The sequence below is a fragment of the Centruroides vittatus genome, unplaced genomic scaffold (assembly GCF_030686945.1).
Source record: "Centruroides vittatus isolate TY-2023 unplaced genomic scaffold, ASM3068694v2 contig_361, whole genome shotgun sequence".
NCBI classification, from domain to species: domain Eukaryota; kingdom Metazoa; phylum Arthropoda; class Arachnida; order Scorpiones; family Buthidae; genus Centruroides; species Centruroides vittatus.
In genome coordinates this window covers 805,499-822,757 of record NW_027122185.1, presented here as the reverse complement: position 1 = coordinate 822,757, position 17,259 = coordinate 805,499, and the positions used below count along the sequence as shown (strand labels likewise).

Here is a 17,259-nt window from a genome sequence, read left to right as displayed (position 1 = left end):
ATTCCTTTTCCCCCATGTACAAAACACTCAAAAGAATCAGTTTTGTTGAGAGTTTAATTTTAAAATAAAAGTAAATTTCAATCTTATTACAATAAAATTTTAATAACTGTTTTCAACTGTTATCAGGATTTTATTAATTTTTCTTTCCTCTTGAAGCAGTTTTAAGAAATGAAGTTAATAGAGAGATTGCAGCCCACGTTTTCATCTCTAAAACGTGAATGTCGAATGTTGAGTGCCACCATCTTGTAAGCCTAGAAGTTTGACAATGGCATTTGGAATGTCAGTGGAATCATGCTTGATGTTCCAAATGCCATTGTCAAACTTGTAGGCTTACAAGATGGTGGCACTCAACATTCGACATTCACGTTTTAGAGATGAAAACTTCGACTTCAACCTCTCTATTGTTTTAGTTTGATTTTTTGCAGCATATGAGCAACTTCAGCATTAACATTTTTATTCCTAGACTCAAGGCAATTTTGCAGCTTTGCAATTGTCTCAGCTAGAAGTTTTTGTGTAACATTATTGTAAGTCCCTTTTATTTTGTGAGAGTTTATCCAGTTTATTTTGTAACCTTTTCTTCTACAAGTTTGGCTTTCTGTAGCTCATCATCTTTTTTTCTTTTCAATCTTCAACTGAATTGAAATGTTAGCATTTGGTCCCTCCATTAAAAGCATCAACATTTACTGCAGTGGAATTGAATCTTCTTTTATGACAATAATGATAGCAGATATTTTTTTTACCTGCTTCAGCATAACCTAGCATAATTGTATTAAAAAATTGTGCAATCAAAGATGCTGACATTATTGCTCTCTTTATTTACTTCTTATATTTAAACCAAGGCTTTCAAGTACTTACAGCATATTTTGATTTAAAAATTTGTCATGATCTGAATATATTTTATTAGTATTTATATATTTATTAAATACAATACTTCCCTAATTACTTTTCTGTTTATAGTTGTATAAGATGAAAATGACTTAGTTCCATTATATTACATGTGATTCTATTTTACATATCTGCATACCACAACAGGATAATGATAAAATCACTCTACAACCAATAATCTATGTGAAGTATGACTAAGCAATAAATAACATGTTTTCATAACCCCTTCTGGGTTCTTCGTCAGGTTTTCTTAATTCTAAATAAGCTGGATCTTCCAAAATCATTCAAGAATATAAAATTTGAATATAAAATCGAACAATAAGATGAAGAGTTTGAATAAAGGAATTTATGTGCATGCGTTCCCTGTATCATCTTTAAATAAGACTAAACACCAAATATCGCTGTCTAGTAAAACCTGCCACAGCATTCATAGAGACCTCTCTTCCCTAAAATGAATTCATATGGACTTACAGTAAGCCATTAAAATTCTCAACTGCCCCTAACCATTTGAAGTGTTCTGCATGTGGGATAGTAAGGATGATTTGGTCTCTGGGGAAGTCTGCCATAATATCAGGCTCTGTTGCATACATGGAGAGTGCAATGGTACTCCTACTATGCTGTATATCTGATTTATACTCACATAGCCTAACCTCCATTAAACATTTGGACTAGTAGGTCTGAAATAAGCATCTTAAAATGCATTTCAATTAAGATGAAATAATTATATTATTTTTTTGTGAAATAAACAATGAAAAAATCTAACTCTAACTTTGCTTTCAATAGGATAAGATATTACTATTAAAACAAGAAAAGATTTTAAAATACTTATACTTAGAAGTGTTGAACACAAGATTGTGTTAATAACAATCACATGGCTTTTTCCACCTTTATTTAGCCATGTGATTGTTATTAACACGATCTTGTGTTCAACACTTCTAAGACAATACAACACGGTTTCACAACAAATCATACTTATACTTATTATATTCCAAAGAAACTTTATAACACCACATACCTGAATATGGGTTTTCTCCCATCCCTGCTAACAAACCAACAACAAGATGAAGATTTTCAGATGAAGCTTCCATATCTGGCATTAATCCACAAAGAAAACCTAATTCCTGGAACTAAAATTCAACAAGTTTTCTTATTGTTATAATTTCATATGAGTATTTTTTTAAAAATTGATTAAAAGTTTTAGAAATTTAATATAAGCATTTTTTACAATGAAAAAATATAAATTTAGATATAATCTAATACATTACTTTTATTTAAAAAATTACTTCTTAAGATTTAATTACAATAACTGATTGTAAATAGAAACATGAGCAAATATGAAATACTTGATTTTTAATAAACATTATAATTTAATATTAAATCAACTACACATACCTTTTGTCTAGTATATTCCCAAAGACTAGCTGTATATAATGAATAACTTTCCATCTGTGTAGAATCACTAAATCTTTCACACGTTTGTAATACTTCTAGGCAACTTAATATAACCCAGGATGCAAGAGACCCTGGAGACATCTCAACCTATATTTAGAAATTAAACATCAAAATATATTATTTATATTGTTCAAAACCAATCTTATCTGTGATAAACATGTTACATGTTTTATAAATGCAACTTTCAAGTCACAAACCAATCTTAAAAATATCTTTAAAAATCTGCTAACATGTTCAAATTTACCTCCAATATTCGAAGTTCACCAACAGTATTATATAAAAATGGAAGTGTTCTTTGTGCGACTTCCCAAGGTCTACAAAGTAGTAGTAGTAAATTGCACTGCCTGGAGAAGAGATAATTTCTGAATTCTAATAAAGAGCCTTGATCCTTTTTTATTATCTCTCTTAGACTTAAAGCTACTTCACGTAATAAACAAAGGCCAGCCCATGAATTACAAATCTGCGTGAAACTTGTAAGCCAATCTGGCATACCTAATACAAAAATTATAATAATAATCAATGCTACATATATGGTCAAATATAAATCAATCATTCTTACTTAGCCAAATATTTAAATTAAAAACAAAAGAACAATTATTTTTAAATTTGTGAAAATTTGTTATATTCATAGTTATATATATATAGGGTGAGTGGAAAGTAACTAGGCATTTATAAATTGCTAAATTTCTATATAATATATAAATTATATAATAATTTAAAAAAAACTTATTTACATTATTAATAAGTTATATATTATTATAATATTACATTATAATACATTGTAAAGATTATAAATTCTATATATAAAGAATTCAATAAACTTGTTATTGTTATTAGCAAATTTTGCTATTAACAAATCATTTTTGTCTGTATAATAAATAGCAATATTATAAATAAATTAAAACCATCACAAAAGTCCACAAAACTTGCATTTATATAATATTAATAAAACAAGTTGCTAAAGTTCTTTTTTTGTTTTGGTAACCAGTACTTTAGCAGTTTGTTTTATCATCTACATAAATTAAATTTACTACTACTATTCCAATATATAATAAAAAGGTTATTTAATTACTAAATTGCAATTATGCATTTATCATATTATAATATTTGTTTATTTCTGATATGATATAATTAATATTAAAATTAAATTTCCACTTGTCATTTTTTATATAATAAATTAAGAATCTATTAATAAATTAAATCTAACCTCCTACATTAGAGTTGATTACAAATTGAGTGAATAAAGCATCTAATTCATCATACTGAACCAATGCTTCATCGTACAATCCTAACATTTCATATACAAAAGCCAATTCTTCTTGAAGAAAAAAGAAATCCCGAAAATTCCATCCCAATTCTTTCCTCTTCTCCCTCCTAGTTCTCATGTGTTCCTCATAAATACTTAATTGTCTACTATATGCTTGTAACAACAATTGTCTCAATCGACGTAATAATGTTTGCCAGGATTCTGTAGCTCTTCCATCTGCTTTACAAGGATCCAAAAGTGGAACACATCTGTAAATAAAATGATATTTAATGTTTTTCATTCATTTCTCCAATACTAATTTTCTATTATTTCAAAAAATTAATACATACCTTTCAGAATTCTTACTAGGAAAATCATTTTTAATTTTATCTAATACAGTAGTCCTAGGCAATAATTTCTTATTACTTCTTTTAGAATCAGAATAATCCACTACTACAATTAACCAGTCATGGATATTTTTAGATTTCAATTTTGACATCCATAAATTTATATCTTCTCGAACATTATGTTTGTAAGATTCCACATCCTAGAAATTATGAAAATATTTGTAAGCAAACAACTAAAATAAATAATAATAATAAATTTTTTTGTATTAAATTTTAAAATATAAACAATTTTTGAAATAACAAATAGTTTTTTTTTTTTTAGCAATTTTACATATAATTGCTTTATCTTATTATTGAATACTAATTCTAAAAATAATATTAAAAGATATCTTTGATACAAAGTTTTCTTTAAAATGTTCTTTTCTAACTAAATGCTTAAGTGTAATAAAACTTTACAAAATTATTATTATTATTTTTTTTTTGGCTTTAAAATTAAGGAATAGTAAAATGCATATCAAGCAAAATACAATAATAATAATAATATCCATTTACATAATGAAACTTTTGTACATTAAAAGTATATTTAGGGAGCATTTTATAAGACTGCTTTTTTGATTAATTCTGAATTTTAAATAAAACATTACATAAAAAAATTAGTGATGGAACAATAACAAAATTTCTCCAGATTCCATTCTGCTGAAAACTCCAGATTCTGATTTTTTTTGAATACTTTCTAAAGTTTATTTTTGTTTAGAAAAATTAATAATTTACATTACTATTATAGTACATTCGTTAATTAATAAACATCAATTCTGAGTAATTGTCATCAATTTCATATCATCTGAATTTGATTTAAGCTTAACTGTAGCTGAACATAGATTTACTTAAATGTTTGAAATATTTATAATTTGTGAATATTGAGGTGTACAGGGATTTCAAAATTATAAATTTCTTGGAACCATATTGCAAATAATAGAAATATACACTGCTTCTTCAAATAGACAAATATTTATTTTATAAAAATATAAAATGTCATGAATATACAAAAAAACCTTTGTTTTGATTTTCTCTTCTGTCATTTGAACCAGAGACAGTCCAAAAACAATTTTCACATACAGAGACGACCTTTTACTACAGGGCCCGCCCCCACAATTTTATATATTTTTATAAATTGTATATACTATCAACCAAGGTTTTTTTAAATTTTTACTTAATTGTATAATATTGAGTTTGGCAAAATGACCAGCAGATGCTGTTTCCAATTTACATATATATATATATATATATATATATAGTACTGGTATGTGTGTAATTGTAACTATATATAATATAGTAACTAACAAAAAAGAGATATAGTATTTATAAATTGCTTATTTGTAAATTTGACAAATGTTTTTGATTATTATTTAATCATATATATCACATATTTGCACAAGCATGTAAAGTCATTTGAATCCTGAGTATATTGGCTAGCTAATGATTTTAATTTCAAAATTTCAGTATAATAATAATAATTTAAAAGTAAGAAATATGTATTATATTCGGTTTTAAAATTTATGAAGAATATAATATACTTTTTATTTTATTCCAAATAAATCTATTTGTATTTCTTATATAGCAATTATTGAAAACCACGTCTGTAGAGTTTTAAATACATTTTAAATCTCCATGAAATATCGACTTTGGAAGTTGTTGATTTGTAAGCATTACATGAAAAATAAACTTTGATGTCACTCATTAAACTAAAAATTTACTATTCAAAATTCATCAAATCTGAAAAGATATTTTCTTTGAAGAAAAAAAATTCTATTAAAATAAAATATTGTTACATCCTAGCAATTTGAATTATATTACTAATTATAAGCAATATTTTCAAACTATAAATATTTAAATGCAAACCAAAAAATGAGATTATCTCTGAAGTTTGAACTTAAACATCTTTAGTTAGGTATTATAATTCTTAAATTTTTCTTCATTAAAAAGCTTAAAAATCACATCTAAGTATAAAAATATCAGTCTTAATGCATTTACTTTATATTCTAAAATTATATTTTATATTATATACACACACTACACTCAGTCCAATATGTATGAAAAAATGGTTGGCCAAGTAACTTCATATTGCTCTCTTTGGGTATGGAATCTTCACTAAACTGGACAAAATTTGCAGTGACATATACCAGTTTTGGACCTCTTCCATAAGGCCTATAAAAAATAATTTTCTGATATTAATATTTTAATTAACAATATTAGATAAAATATATTATATATTATTAAAGTATAAAATTAAAAATAATAACAATCCAAGTTTTAGAATAAAAATTAGTCTATTCAAACCTTGTTTATAAATAGGACTTATTATATTGGTGTAGTTTCTGATTAGTTAAGCGAGGAAGTCTTAGTCAAAAGTCAAAATAAAATATCTTTATTTTCACCTGGGTGAACACTTTATAATAAAAATATAAAGGTGCAAATAAAGATATTTTGTTTTGACTTTTGACTAAGATTTCCTCGCTTAACTAATCAGAAACTACACCAGTATAATTAGTCCTATTTACAAACAAGGTCCAAGTAGACAATATAGAAAAAAAAAAAAAAAAAAAAAAAAAAAAAAAAAAAAAAAAAAAAGAGTAAAACATTAAAGCAGTGTTTTTCAACCAGGGTGCCACAGCGCCACGATTGGGGTGTCGCAAAGTTTAGGGCCGATAATAAAAGTAGATTTAAAAAACAATAGTAAGACTATTATTTTACATGTAGGTAATTCGACAAAATTCAATGGACTTAAATTTTGATTTTGAACACGTAGAAATGCTTTTTTTACATTAAAATGCTACTTCAAACTGTCAATTTTTAAAATTTTTCTTCTCGGGGAGGAAGTCCCCCAGATCTCACTCCAGCGTTGCGCGTTGTAACATTTGTTTTCGCAAAAGGTTCAACTGGCCCATTAGCCTCCCCTTATTTAGACTCTAGATCTGCCGCTGGTCAAGGGTATCACGATTTTTTATTTTTCAATCAGGGGTGCTACTCAATGAAAAAGGTTGAAAAACACTGCATTAAGGTCATAGACGTAAAAAGAATTAAAAAATAAAGTATTTGTTTTAAATAGTAACTAAATTAACGTTTTACAAAATTAATGAATAAGAGTAACAAATTATTTATTATGTCTAAAATAAATAAATAATTCTTTTTAAATCTATTATTTTTTAATAAAAGAAATAGAATTATGGTATGTTGAATTTGAAATTAATTGAAAATGATGAATTTCAAAAAAACACTAAACATAAAGTTTTATATTATTATTATAAATATTAAATGTATGCAAACTTTCAGAGAAGATAAAACTTTAAAGTTAAAACTATTTTAAAATGTTATTAATTTCATATTTTCTTATATAAAGAAGCACCAGTTAAACAAGCCTCAACTTAAATGAAAACACGGGTAAAACAATCAAATAACATAAAAATGTATGATTCAAAAGTAATTTAAATATGAATAATATCAGAGAGGAGATTGTTGAGTTATCTTAAATAATTTACTACAGTCATTAAAAATTTGAAAGTTATTACAAATTACATTTATGAATTCAAAATCTAAGATTAACAAAACTTTATTATTATAAAACATATATACATATACAGTCAAACCCTGTTAATACAAAGTCAAAAGGCTGAAAAACTGGCACTTTGAATTAACAAAATTTATATTAACTAAACTTGTTAGCATTGAAATGCATATCTATCTTTGTCCATGGGACCACTAATCTACTGTCCATTAAAACAGACTTCGCATAAATTGATTATGGAATAATGGGATTTAACTGTACAGTACATATATTTATAAAAATATATACATTCATTTCTTAACTATTATTCTGAAGACTAGTTTTCAAGTGACCTCAATCTGGTGAAAGGCCATACCTCATGTCTACTTTTAGATATGCATTGTTATAATTAAATGTTTACTATACTGTACTTTTATTTTATAAGCTAAGTTAAAATTGTCAACAGTAATGTTCTTTATCATTTTATCTTTCTATTTGTGAAATTTTTATTTTGTAAATTTTTATAGGTAAAGAATTTGTTATTGTGTAGTTAGAATGATAAAGTTATTTTTTAACTGACTGTTAACTTTTTATATATATATTTTTATGACATTTTCATTGGTTAATTATGAAAATTGCATCTGTTCTGATAATTTTTTTTGTAACTAATATTGTATCTTATAATTTATATCTAAATAACTATTACAGTTTATGTATAAAGTATGTGATTGTTTACATCTACTTTAATTTTGTTTAAATATATTTCCAAATGTTTGTACCATTTATATATATATTTTTTATATATCTATCAATGTACAGTTTGTTATATGTTTATAAAACATTTGAATCAAAATTTTAGATTATAAACATTGATTTAAAACATCATTTAATTTTTTACTTTTTAAATTATGTTTCATCATCTACACCAGATATATATTTTACATCATTTGTTCCTTAGAATGTCTTCTATCTGAATCATTTATTGGAATTATGTTATATTCATAACATAATTCCAATGAATGAGATTTTTAACTTTTTAAGAATTTTTTTCCATCAACTTCCTTAAATACTGTATTTCTTTCACAAACTGCAGTTATTTTTAAAACACATGTATTCCCTGGAATTTATTACCTTGCAATAGGAGACAAGTGGGTAAAAATTGACAAGTTGAAAGAAATTTCTTAATTACTCATACATTTTCCAAACTATCAAACCCATTTATTGACTGTATACATAAGTTACAGCTATAACATTTGAAATAGTTATTGTTTTCAAAGTTAATCCTATTCAGAGTCTTGCAATTTGGTTATTAAAATTATGTCATTTGTGTCTGCTTCAATTTTGTTGGAATTAAACTCTTGACAACTATCTTCTGATTCAAACTCACCATCTCCAATTCAAGTTTCCCTAATTACTCTTTGGCTGATAAGCTCTCAACTTATAAACTTGATCTTGAATTTCCCATACTCAATATACACAATATTTATAATTTTATTTCAATAAATGTTTCTAAACAATTTAAAGAAGCAGAATTTTAGTTAAACCCCTTACCTGCCACTCTGTATATGTACATTATTTTTTAATAAATTTTTTTATTTAAAAAATTTTGAAAATGATGATGATAATATTTTCAATTTTTAAATGATTGTATTTACTAACTAATCAAACAATTTTAAAATATTACATGTGATGTACAGTACAATATATATCTAATTTGCTCATTGACTGAAACTCATTGATTCCATAGGCAAGCCCTGCTCTAGGGCATATTCATTCAAGCTCAGGTGGCTTCCTACATGTTAAATATATTCAGTCAAGACCTCATGTCTCCATAATCTATTAAAACAATTTAATTAAATTTTTCAAATGTAGTTAATTCATCAATTAATTGACAAATATATATACTTTTTTTTCTTTGATAGATATTAACTAGTTAAAATAAAACTTTTATACATATAATATACACCCTAAAGTCTGGTGAGTAATTATAATCAACCAACGATCGCATAAATGATCGAGCTACAATATGGCTATAATCAAATAATTAAAATATAAATAAATTTGCTATTAGAGGTAGACATTAGGCTCCATCTCTTTTCTAAATTAATAATTATAATTTTAATAATTTAGAAAAGAGATGGTGCCTAACGTCTTCCTCTAATAGCAAATTTATTTAGATTCAAACATACACCTAAGCACTAAGTTTCCAGCAAATAAACGTAAACAAACTTACACTTTGAACGTTTTCGACCACAAATTTATTGGCCTTCTTCAGGAAAACAACGGAATAAAGCATTCTATGAAAAGAACAACGCCACGTTGTAAATTTCAATAAAGATCGTAAACGGCTGTGACGTATAGTGTGTGATGTATTTTATCCCCCTACATGACGAGAGGTTTGACAGAATACTGTCATACATAGGATCCACGTACAAATCGTTGCAGGCAAGACTAAAAGATCACAAATACGACATGCTAAAAGGCAACACCAATACTGCTTTAGCTCGTTATGCCAGCGATCTGGGGATTTCCCCGTTGGGACCAGGCCAAGCTAATTCACAAGGTCTTTGACTGGCAAGTTATTAAAATTTTGGAGGCGGTGGAGATCTACAAGGCTAGCAGGAATGAAACCTGCATCAACACCGATGTCATTCCTGTTCCAACGGCTCGGAAACACTACCTAGACCCATAAAATACGTCACACACTATACATCACAGTCGTTTACGATCTTTTCAAATTTACAACGTGGTGTTGTTCTATTTATAGAACGCTTTTTTCCATTGTTTTCCTGAAGAAGGCCAATAAATTTGTGGCCGAAAACATTCGAAGTGTAAGTTTGTTGACATTTATTTGCTGGAAAATTAGTGCTTAGGAGTATGTTCGAATCTATATATACTGTTCCAGCTTTTTAGGAAGTTATATTCAGTAGCAAATTTATTTATATTAATTATTTGATTACAGCCATATTGTAGCCTGATCATTTAGGCGATTGTTGGTTAATTATAAAACTTTTATATTAATCAAAAGTAGCTATTATAGCATAACAATTTCTTAATTGCAAATCCTCCAATTATAGAATTTAAAGTTTAAAAGCAATTATAGAATTAATAAAAATAAGTGGAAGAGAATAATGAACATGAATATAAGTTCAGTATTATTTGTCAGATAATTTGATAAAGATGAAAAAATCATGAATTATGAAATTCATTACTAATTTGTGGTATAATTCTACAAAAATTATTTTTGATTAGTTTTTAGAAAAGTTAGTTTTAGAAAATTATATCTGTGTCAAAAGAATGACTACAAATATTCTATATTTTATATTTGAGAATTTTATATAATCATCATCATATAGTTCCCTACATTCCATAATAATTTGATAATGACCTAAAGCAAATAAAAAATGTAAACTTGTTGAAAGACTACAATAACTAAAGAAATTATTTCAAACACAATTTAAGCACTTTTTAAAATTGCTTCCATAAATATTTTACTTAAAAATTACTGCAAATCATGCCAATGAAACTATTTTAAAGAAGCTTATATTAGCAATTAACAAGCTTCATTCTTGAATATAGTTTAGTCAGAACTGTATTATGATTAAAATTTGTTTTAAACAAATCTGTATATACTTATCACTAACCTTTTCCATTGAGCAGATTCTTCAGGAAGACCCTCTGAAATCGCTGCTTCTAATGTAGAAAATAATTTTTGATCACCAGCATCTATTAAAAAATATAAAATAGTTTTATTACAACATCATAAATTATTTGCAATTTATTACTTTATTTTTGACAAATACTCTTCAAATAAAATATCTATGTTAAAAATTAAATTTCTACAAAATTCTGAAGATAAATTTAATAAATTGCTTTTTGAATTAATACACATCAATAATATTTTATATACATAACAGTTTCTGATGTCATAAAAATCAAGAGTGTGATTTCTGCAATATACAGTAGCAGCTATGGAAATTGCATCACTCAAATTCCTATAAAAATGTACATTTTTAAAATCAAAGTAAAAAATTTTGCTGCAGATCAGTAAGAACCCCTAAAGACAAAATCATCCATGACATCACAGACATGATAATCCTTTCCTTTGGCTGACAAGATGTACTGCAGCAATATTTCTGATAATTTTGATATAAAACCCATTATCCTGTTTATAAAATTGCACCATCTTCGCAAAGTGGAAAGTTTGACATAAAACATATAATTGTTACTTTAAAACCTGAAGGTTCCTCTCATGAAATAAGGCAGAGAATACATTGTCACTTATCTGCAATTGAGCATTTGTTATAAACATATGAGCATTAAAAAAAGGTGGATCAGGCGGTAAACATATTAATGTTTTTTGTCAGGATAAGATGCTAAAGCATCTCCAGCCTACAAGAACATATTGCTAGTTCTTTTGAAGTGAAAGTGGGAAGGGAGATAGGTGAGATACGTGAACTGTATGACTTCTGTGCAATATGGGTTTAAAAATCTATTGTTCACACAAAAGTCATTACTGACAAGTAAAATGTGCAGACAGTGGCTTATCTGGACTCAATAGCATGCAAATTAGAGCACTGACATATGAGATTCTGTTGTGTTCTGGATAAATCCAAATTTAACCTGCACAGTCCTAACAGCAAATCTTACATGACATGTAGAAAGGGATTATATGATGCAGTTTCTGGTGAGTCAAATGTTAAATGATGTGGGGATGCACATCCATTAAAAGTGTTAGCAGACTATGGGTCTGTGAATGCAGTGTTACAGAAACATTTTATCTACCAAACTAATTCCAACAAACAAGAACAATTTTATGACAAAACCTATCTTCCAGAGCAATTCTATTCCATGTCACCATGCCAATTTGATGGGTAAAGTATAATGTGTTTTTTCCCTTTGGTTTGTTAGCGTCACTTAAAATGGTCCACAAATTGTTGTTTAGGTAAAAAAATTTTCAAAAAAGATCCAAATAAGATGCCAAAGCTGGCCAGATAACAGTCCTGATCTCAACCCTATTGAGAACTGCTATGATAAGTAAGAAAACTGCAAAAGAGAGACCTGAAAATAAATAGCAACCGTCAGTATATTAGAATACTTGAAAAAACAGCATTAAAAAGCTGTTAAGTTTGAGTGATCCTACAAAGTACTGGAATCCAAAACAGCTGCTAATAGGATTTTTTTCAAGCCTACTTAAGCTGTGAACTCAATTTTTTTTTTATTCCATGACTACATACGGCAAATTCTTGCAATGACGCTCATTAACAGTGAAGATGAGGTGAAATAAAACTTTTGATCATATGTAATAAATTGCAAATTTTTTGGTTTATTCTTCTTTACTTCTTCTCTGTACTACATATGTCATTAGAAATTATAATAACAACCTAAATAACTATTTTTCACATATGTTAAATGATTTTTGGTATATATCATAGGTGATGGCTGCTACTACATTTCAGTTTTAATTACTAAAACTTTAATTTCAATAAATAAAATTATAGTATTCTACAGAAATTAGAACTTGGTGATGCAATTGTTTCAACTCTATTAACACTATACATTTTAGAAACTTCATCTGATTATTTGAATATTTCATCACTTAATCTAGAATTCCTCCTAAATATAGCATCTAAAATTTGATAGTTAGTTTTATAATAAAAAAGAATCATCAGATTTTACTCAAACATTTTACAATAATAATTGTCTACATTATGAAAATATAGTTTGGTTAAATTTTCCATTTATTATTTTTTAATATTATAAAATAGTAATTTTAATAGATAATTTTAGTTCAAAATTTTTTGATTCCTTTAAACTATACATCTAATTTATCAATATCTAACAATGAAATGTTCAATTTCCTATGAGTGGAGACAATTGTTATTTGTCCAATAATCTGAAATGTCAACATGTAGCATCATTTTATATCAATCACTGTACAGGTACAAATATCCAAAACCTGAAAGCTATACATTAAAGCTAAATAATTACCGGATTATATCGGAAATGTTTCAGAACTTGCTAAATTATTAAAATATTAATTTACTTATTAAATTTATCAAGAGATGGCACCTAATGTCTGCATCCAGTGCCAAATTACATAGCATTTAATAACAGTAGTAGTAATATAGACCAATGTAATTCAGCAATCGTTCACTATACAGGTTTAGTATTTGTATTAGGAAACATATTTATTCTTCCATTTTGTATTTCATTCTCTCTATTGTCTATCAATTGTAAAGCAACCATTTGTAAGATTTTAATTTCTAACTCTTAATATAAAGAAATTTCAGAAAGTTCAGTAAAAAATAAATTATTTAAACAAAACCCAACAACTAGCATTTAATTTTTGAAACCTTTGTTCATAAATTACTTTGAGCAAAGAAATTATTTTAGACAATAGCATAAATATGTCTTAATAATTTAGTGATTAGAACATTCAGGATATTACTAAAGGGATACAGATTCAAGAACATGTTTTTTTCACATTTTCTTTCCCTATATAAATCTTGCAACTATATCTTTCTTTCAATAATGAAAGTATAAATCCTGGAATGATCTACATATCAAACATTATAATTTCACTAATTTATAAACTGATAAAATAAAAAAATCCATTTGTTTACACATATATTACTGTGCATTTTACTCATATTACTGCAATTGACAAGATTGTTTTCTATTAAACAAAAATCTCAGTAGTGATTATTGAGCAGAGCTATACATAAATCATTGTTTTGCCTGTGATCGACATTTAAAGCAATTGCACAACCACTAAATATGATTTTTTGCAAATATGTAAAACTCAGCAAGGTTGATGTCACAACGAAGCCAGTTTGAAATTCAATCTCAGGGCCGAAATATTTGATGTCAAAGTTTACCATATAAAGTCTATGGGCTAATTGCCAATTATAAACTGGTTACATTATTATGAATAAGTTTGTTAAATCTTAAGAGTGTGTGAATCGGGATAGTGCCAAAGAAAAAGAAGCAGCTTTTAAGAAGAATGCTATGTTATCAAGAACACCACCAGGTAAACGTTTGCGATCCTATCCCACTGGATGTGCTGTTAAAGTGAGAGACACTAGAAAGAATTTCGATCAAGAATTATTCTTAGAAGAGATAAGAGGTATGTTGAGTGAAACGAAGGATGGTATAGAATTAAAAATAGAGACAGAATTGTTTAGTAAAAGACAATTTCGTGGAAATGAATGATAAGATTAATATATTGATGGAGAGAATTAATAAATTAGAATCTGCTCACGACAGCAAAAATGACTAACAATATGCAAATTATCACTACTCTAAACAAAAGAGTTGACACACTTGAAAGTAATTTAAGGAAAAGAAATTTGGTATTGTTTAATGTGGAGATGAATGACCGATACTGTATCTAAAAGATTTTCCCTAAGTTAATTTGGGAAGTTGTTGGTTTATCGAATGTCCTCCTTGACTGTGTGTTAGACTTACAAAAAATACCAGAAATAATATGATGGTTTTGGTTATCTGCATTTCCGTGGAAGCGAAAAGAGAAATATTGAGTGGTTTGAAAAGTAATTGTACTAAATTGGATGTTTCTGATTGGAGGAAGGCAGTGCACATAAGGGAGGACCTTTCCGTTGAATGTAGAGAGAAGAGAAAAGAACAGATGGACAATTTAAGACAGGGCAGAAAGGAGGAAAAATTGCATATTTCAAACATGATAAATTGGTGATAAGTGAAAACTCTCGCAAGGTTGGCAGGGATAAAGATGAGGATGGCTGTGTCAGTGATTCTTTTTTAGGAGTAAGCATGATTCACTAAAAGTTCTCAGTTGGAACATGAACGAATGGAAGAAGGAATATGAAATGGAATACTGGAACATTGTCAGAGAGTTTCATATCCCTTATTGGATGGAAACCTGGTTAGGTGAATTGGATTCAAGAAAGCCACTGACAGATGTAAGTAATGCATAGAAATTTTATAAGATTAATGCTACTAGTATAGACACCAACCAAATGCCGAAACTCTTATCGGGCTAGTTTAAGGCTAATTACTAAATTGCTAGAGCCAAATTAGTACGTAATTCATTTAGTAATTAGCCTTAAACTAGCCCGATACAGTTTCAGCATTTGGTTGGTGTCTAGTCTTATAATATATCGAGTTTAGTGATGTTGTTTATAGCTACTAGTATATCTGACAACTGGCAAAAAAGAGGTGGGATGGTACTGATGATTAATAAAGAATTGAAAGATGTGGTGGTTTGTCCCTTTGAAGATTGCAGGGCTTAAAGCAGTCATGGCAATAAAAAAAAGTGAGAAAAGAGAGTTCACACTGAAAAAAAACTAAAAAAGCTAATAGTGTTAAAATGAACAAAAACAGGCATTATTAAAAAACCACACAAACGCACACATATTTTGTATCAATAACATTGCGTATGATATTAGATTGATTATTAAGTGGACTGATAAGATTAAATATGAAAATAGTTAGGCTGAGTTTATACTCCAGAAAAGTGACCAGTAAGATGCATTAAGCCAGAACAGGCCCGCATTAAGTTTTCATGTGCCCCATACAGAATTCCCACAATTACACAGAAAAGCAAATGGAATAGTAACATAACTACCAGAATGTGTTTCCATATAACATGCCAAATTTCAAATGCCATTTATTTCAAGGTACAATTTTTGATTTCTTCATTAAAAAAATGTAATTAAAGAAGAAAAAAAAACTTCTGGCAGAATCAGTGGGTTGCATGTTCATTATATAGCAGGGGTGGGCAAGCAAAAGTTCAGTGGGAACCAAAATGTAGGTTTTGCAAAATGCATGGGAGCCGCAGTTCTGTACTTTTTTACTCTGTACTGCAGTTCTGTACCTTGATTTTATTATATAATATAAAACAAGTATTGAATTTTTTTAATAAACATATTTTCACAAAATTGTGGAAATAAAACTAAAAATAATAATAAAAGGCAGAAATTAACACTTTTGGCAAGAGCCACATAAAACTCAAAAATGCGACTCCGAGACCGCATGCGGCTCTTGGAGTCGCATTTGCCCATGTCTGTTATATAGCAATACTACTAGTAATTGTAACCCAATCATTTATTTGGTAATTTTATCAATATTTTTTAAATGATTAAAAATAAAATTACAGCATTCATTACTGGTAATACTAGTCTCACAAATCTATTCCCCTGAATACAATAAAACAATTTGTTAGTCATTTGACCCACAACTGACAGAAAAGAGAGTTTATGAAAACAATGTAATTAAACATTTAGCAGTTTGTTGTCCTTCACAGTGGGAAACCGGCAGAGTCTATTACTTTTATGGGAGAAAATATACAAAGCTTTCTGCTACCCTGAAATTGTAAAATAATACAATCCCATGAAATTTAACAAATCTGATGTTAATAAGTAAATGATGAAATTATTTACAGAGAGTTGATATTTGATAAGTTTAGCTTTTTGCTCTTATAGAACAAATTACAGAAATTATAAATAAAAATCTCATTTTTTAAAAATTAAAATCATAAAATTTCGCTTACAAAAGATCGAGATGGAACGCACGCTTTTCATTTTTATAATCGCTTTGTTTTATTAGACACAGATATTATTCTTATATAGATTTATTAATTATAATAAACATACATTATGTATAAAATTACATTAAAATAACACTGTAATTAACGTCTGAAATGAAAAAGTAATTGAATCGAGTCTCGCCTCCATATTAATTAACGCGCATTGGTGTAGCCAGAGTTTGTTATGGGGGGCCTAGAGGCTGTAATTTTCTGGGGACCCGCT

General features: G+C 27.6%; 1 protein-coding gene across 1 annotated transcript in view; it reads right to left on the bottom strand.

The window, feature by feature from the left end:
• SIDL (SIDL trafficking protein particle complex subunit 10) overlaps nucleotides 1-17,259 on the bottom strand; it is a 54,529-nt gene that overhangs the window by 30,182 nt on the left and 7,088 nt on the right. Inside the window, exons 2-8 of the mRNA XM_067269995.1 lie at nucleotides 11,116-11,197; nucleotides 6,000-6,135; nucleotides 3,934-4,130; nucleotides 3,545-3,852; nucleotides 2,582-2,829; nucleotides 2,278-2,424; nucleotides 1,901-2,012 (exon numbers count right to left, since the gene is read on the bottom strand). Of these exons, the coding sequence (XP_067126096.1) occupies nucleotides 1,901-2,012; nucleotides 2,278-2,424; nucleotides 2,582-2,829; nucleotides 3,545-3,852; nucleotides 3,934-4,130; nucleotides 6,000-6,135; nucleotides 11,116-11,197 (1,230 nt within the window). The remainder of the gene's footprint in view (nucleotides 1-1,900; nucleotides 2,013-2,277; nucleotides 2,425-2,581; nucleotides 2,830-3,544; nucleotides 3,853-3,933; nucleotides 4,131-5,999; nucleotides 6,136-11,115; nucleotides 11,198-17,259) is intronic.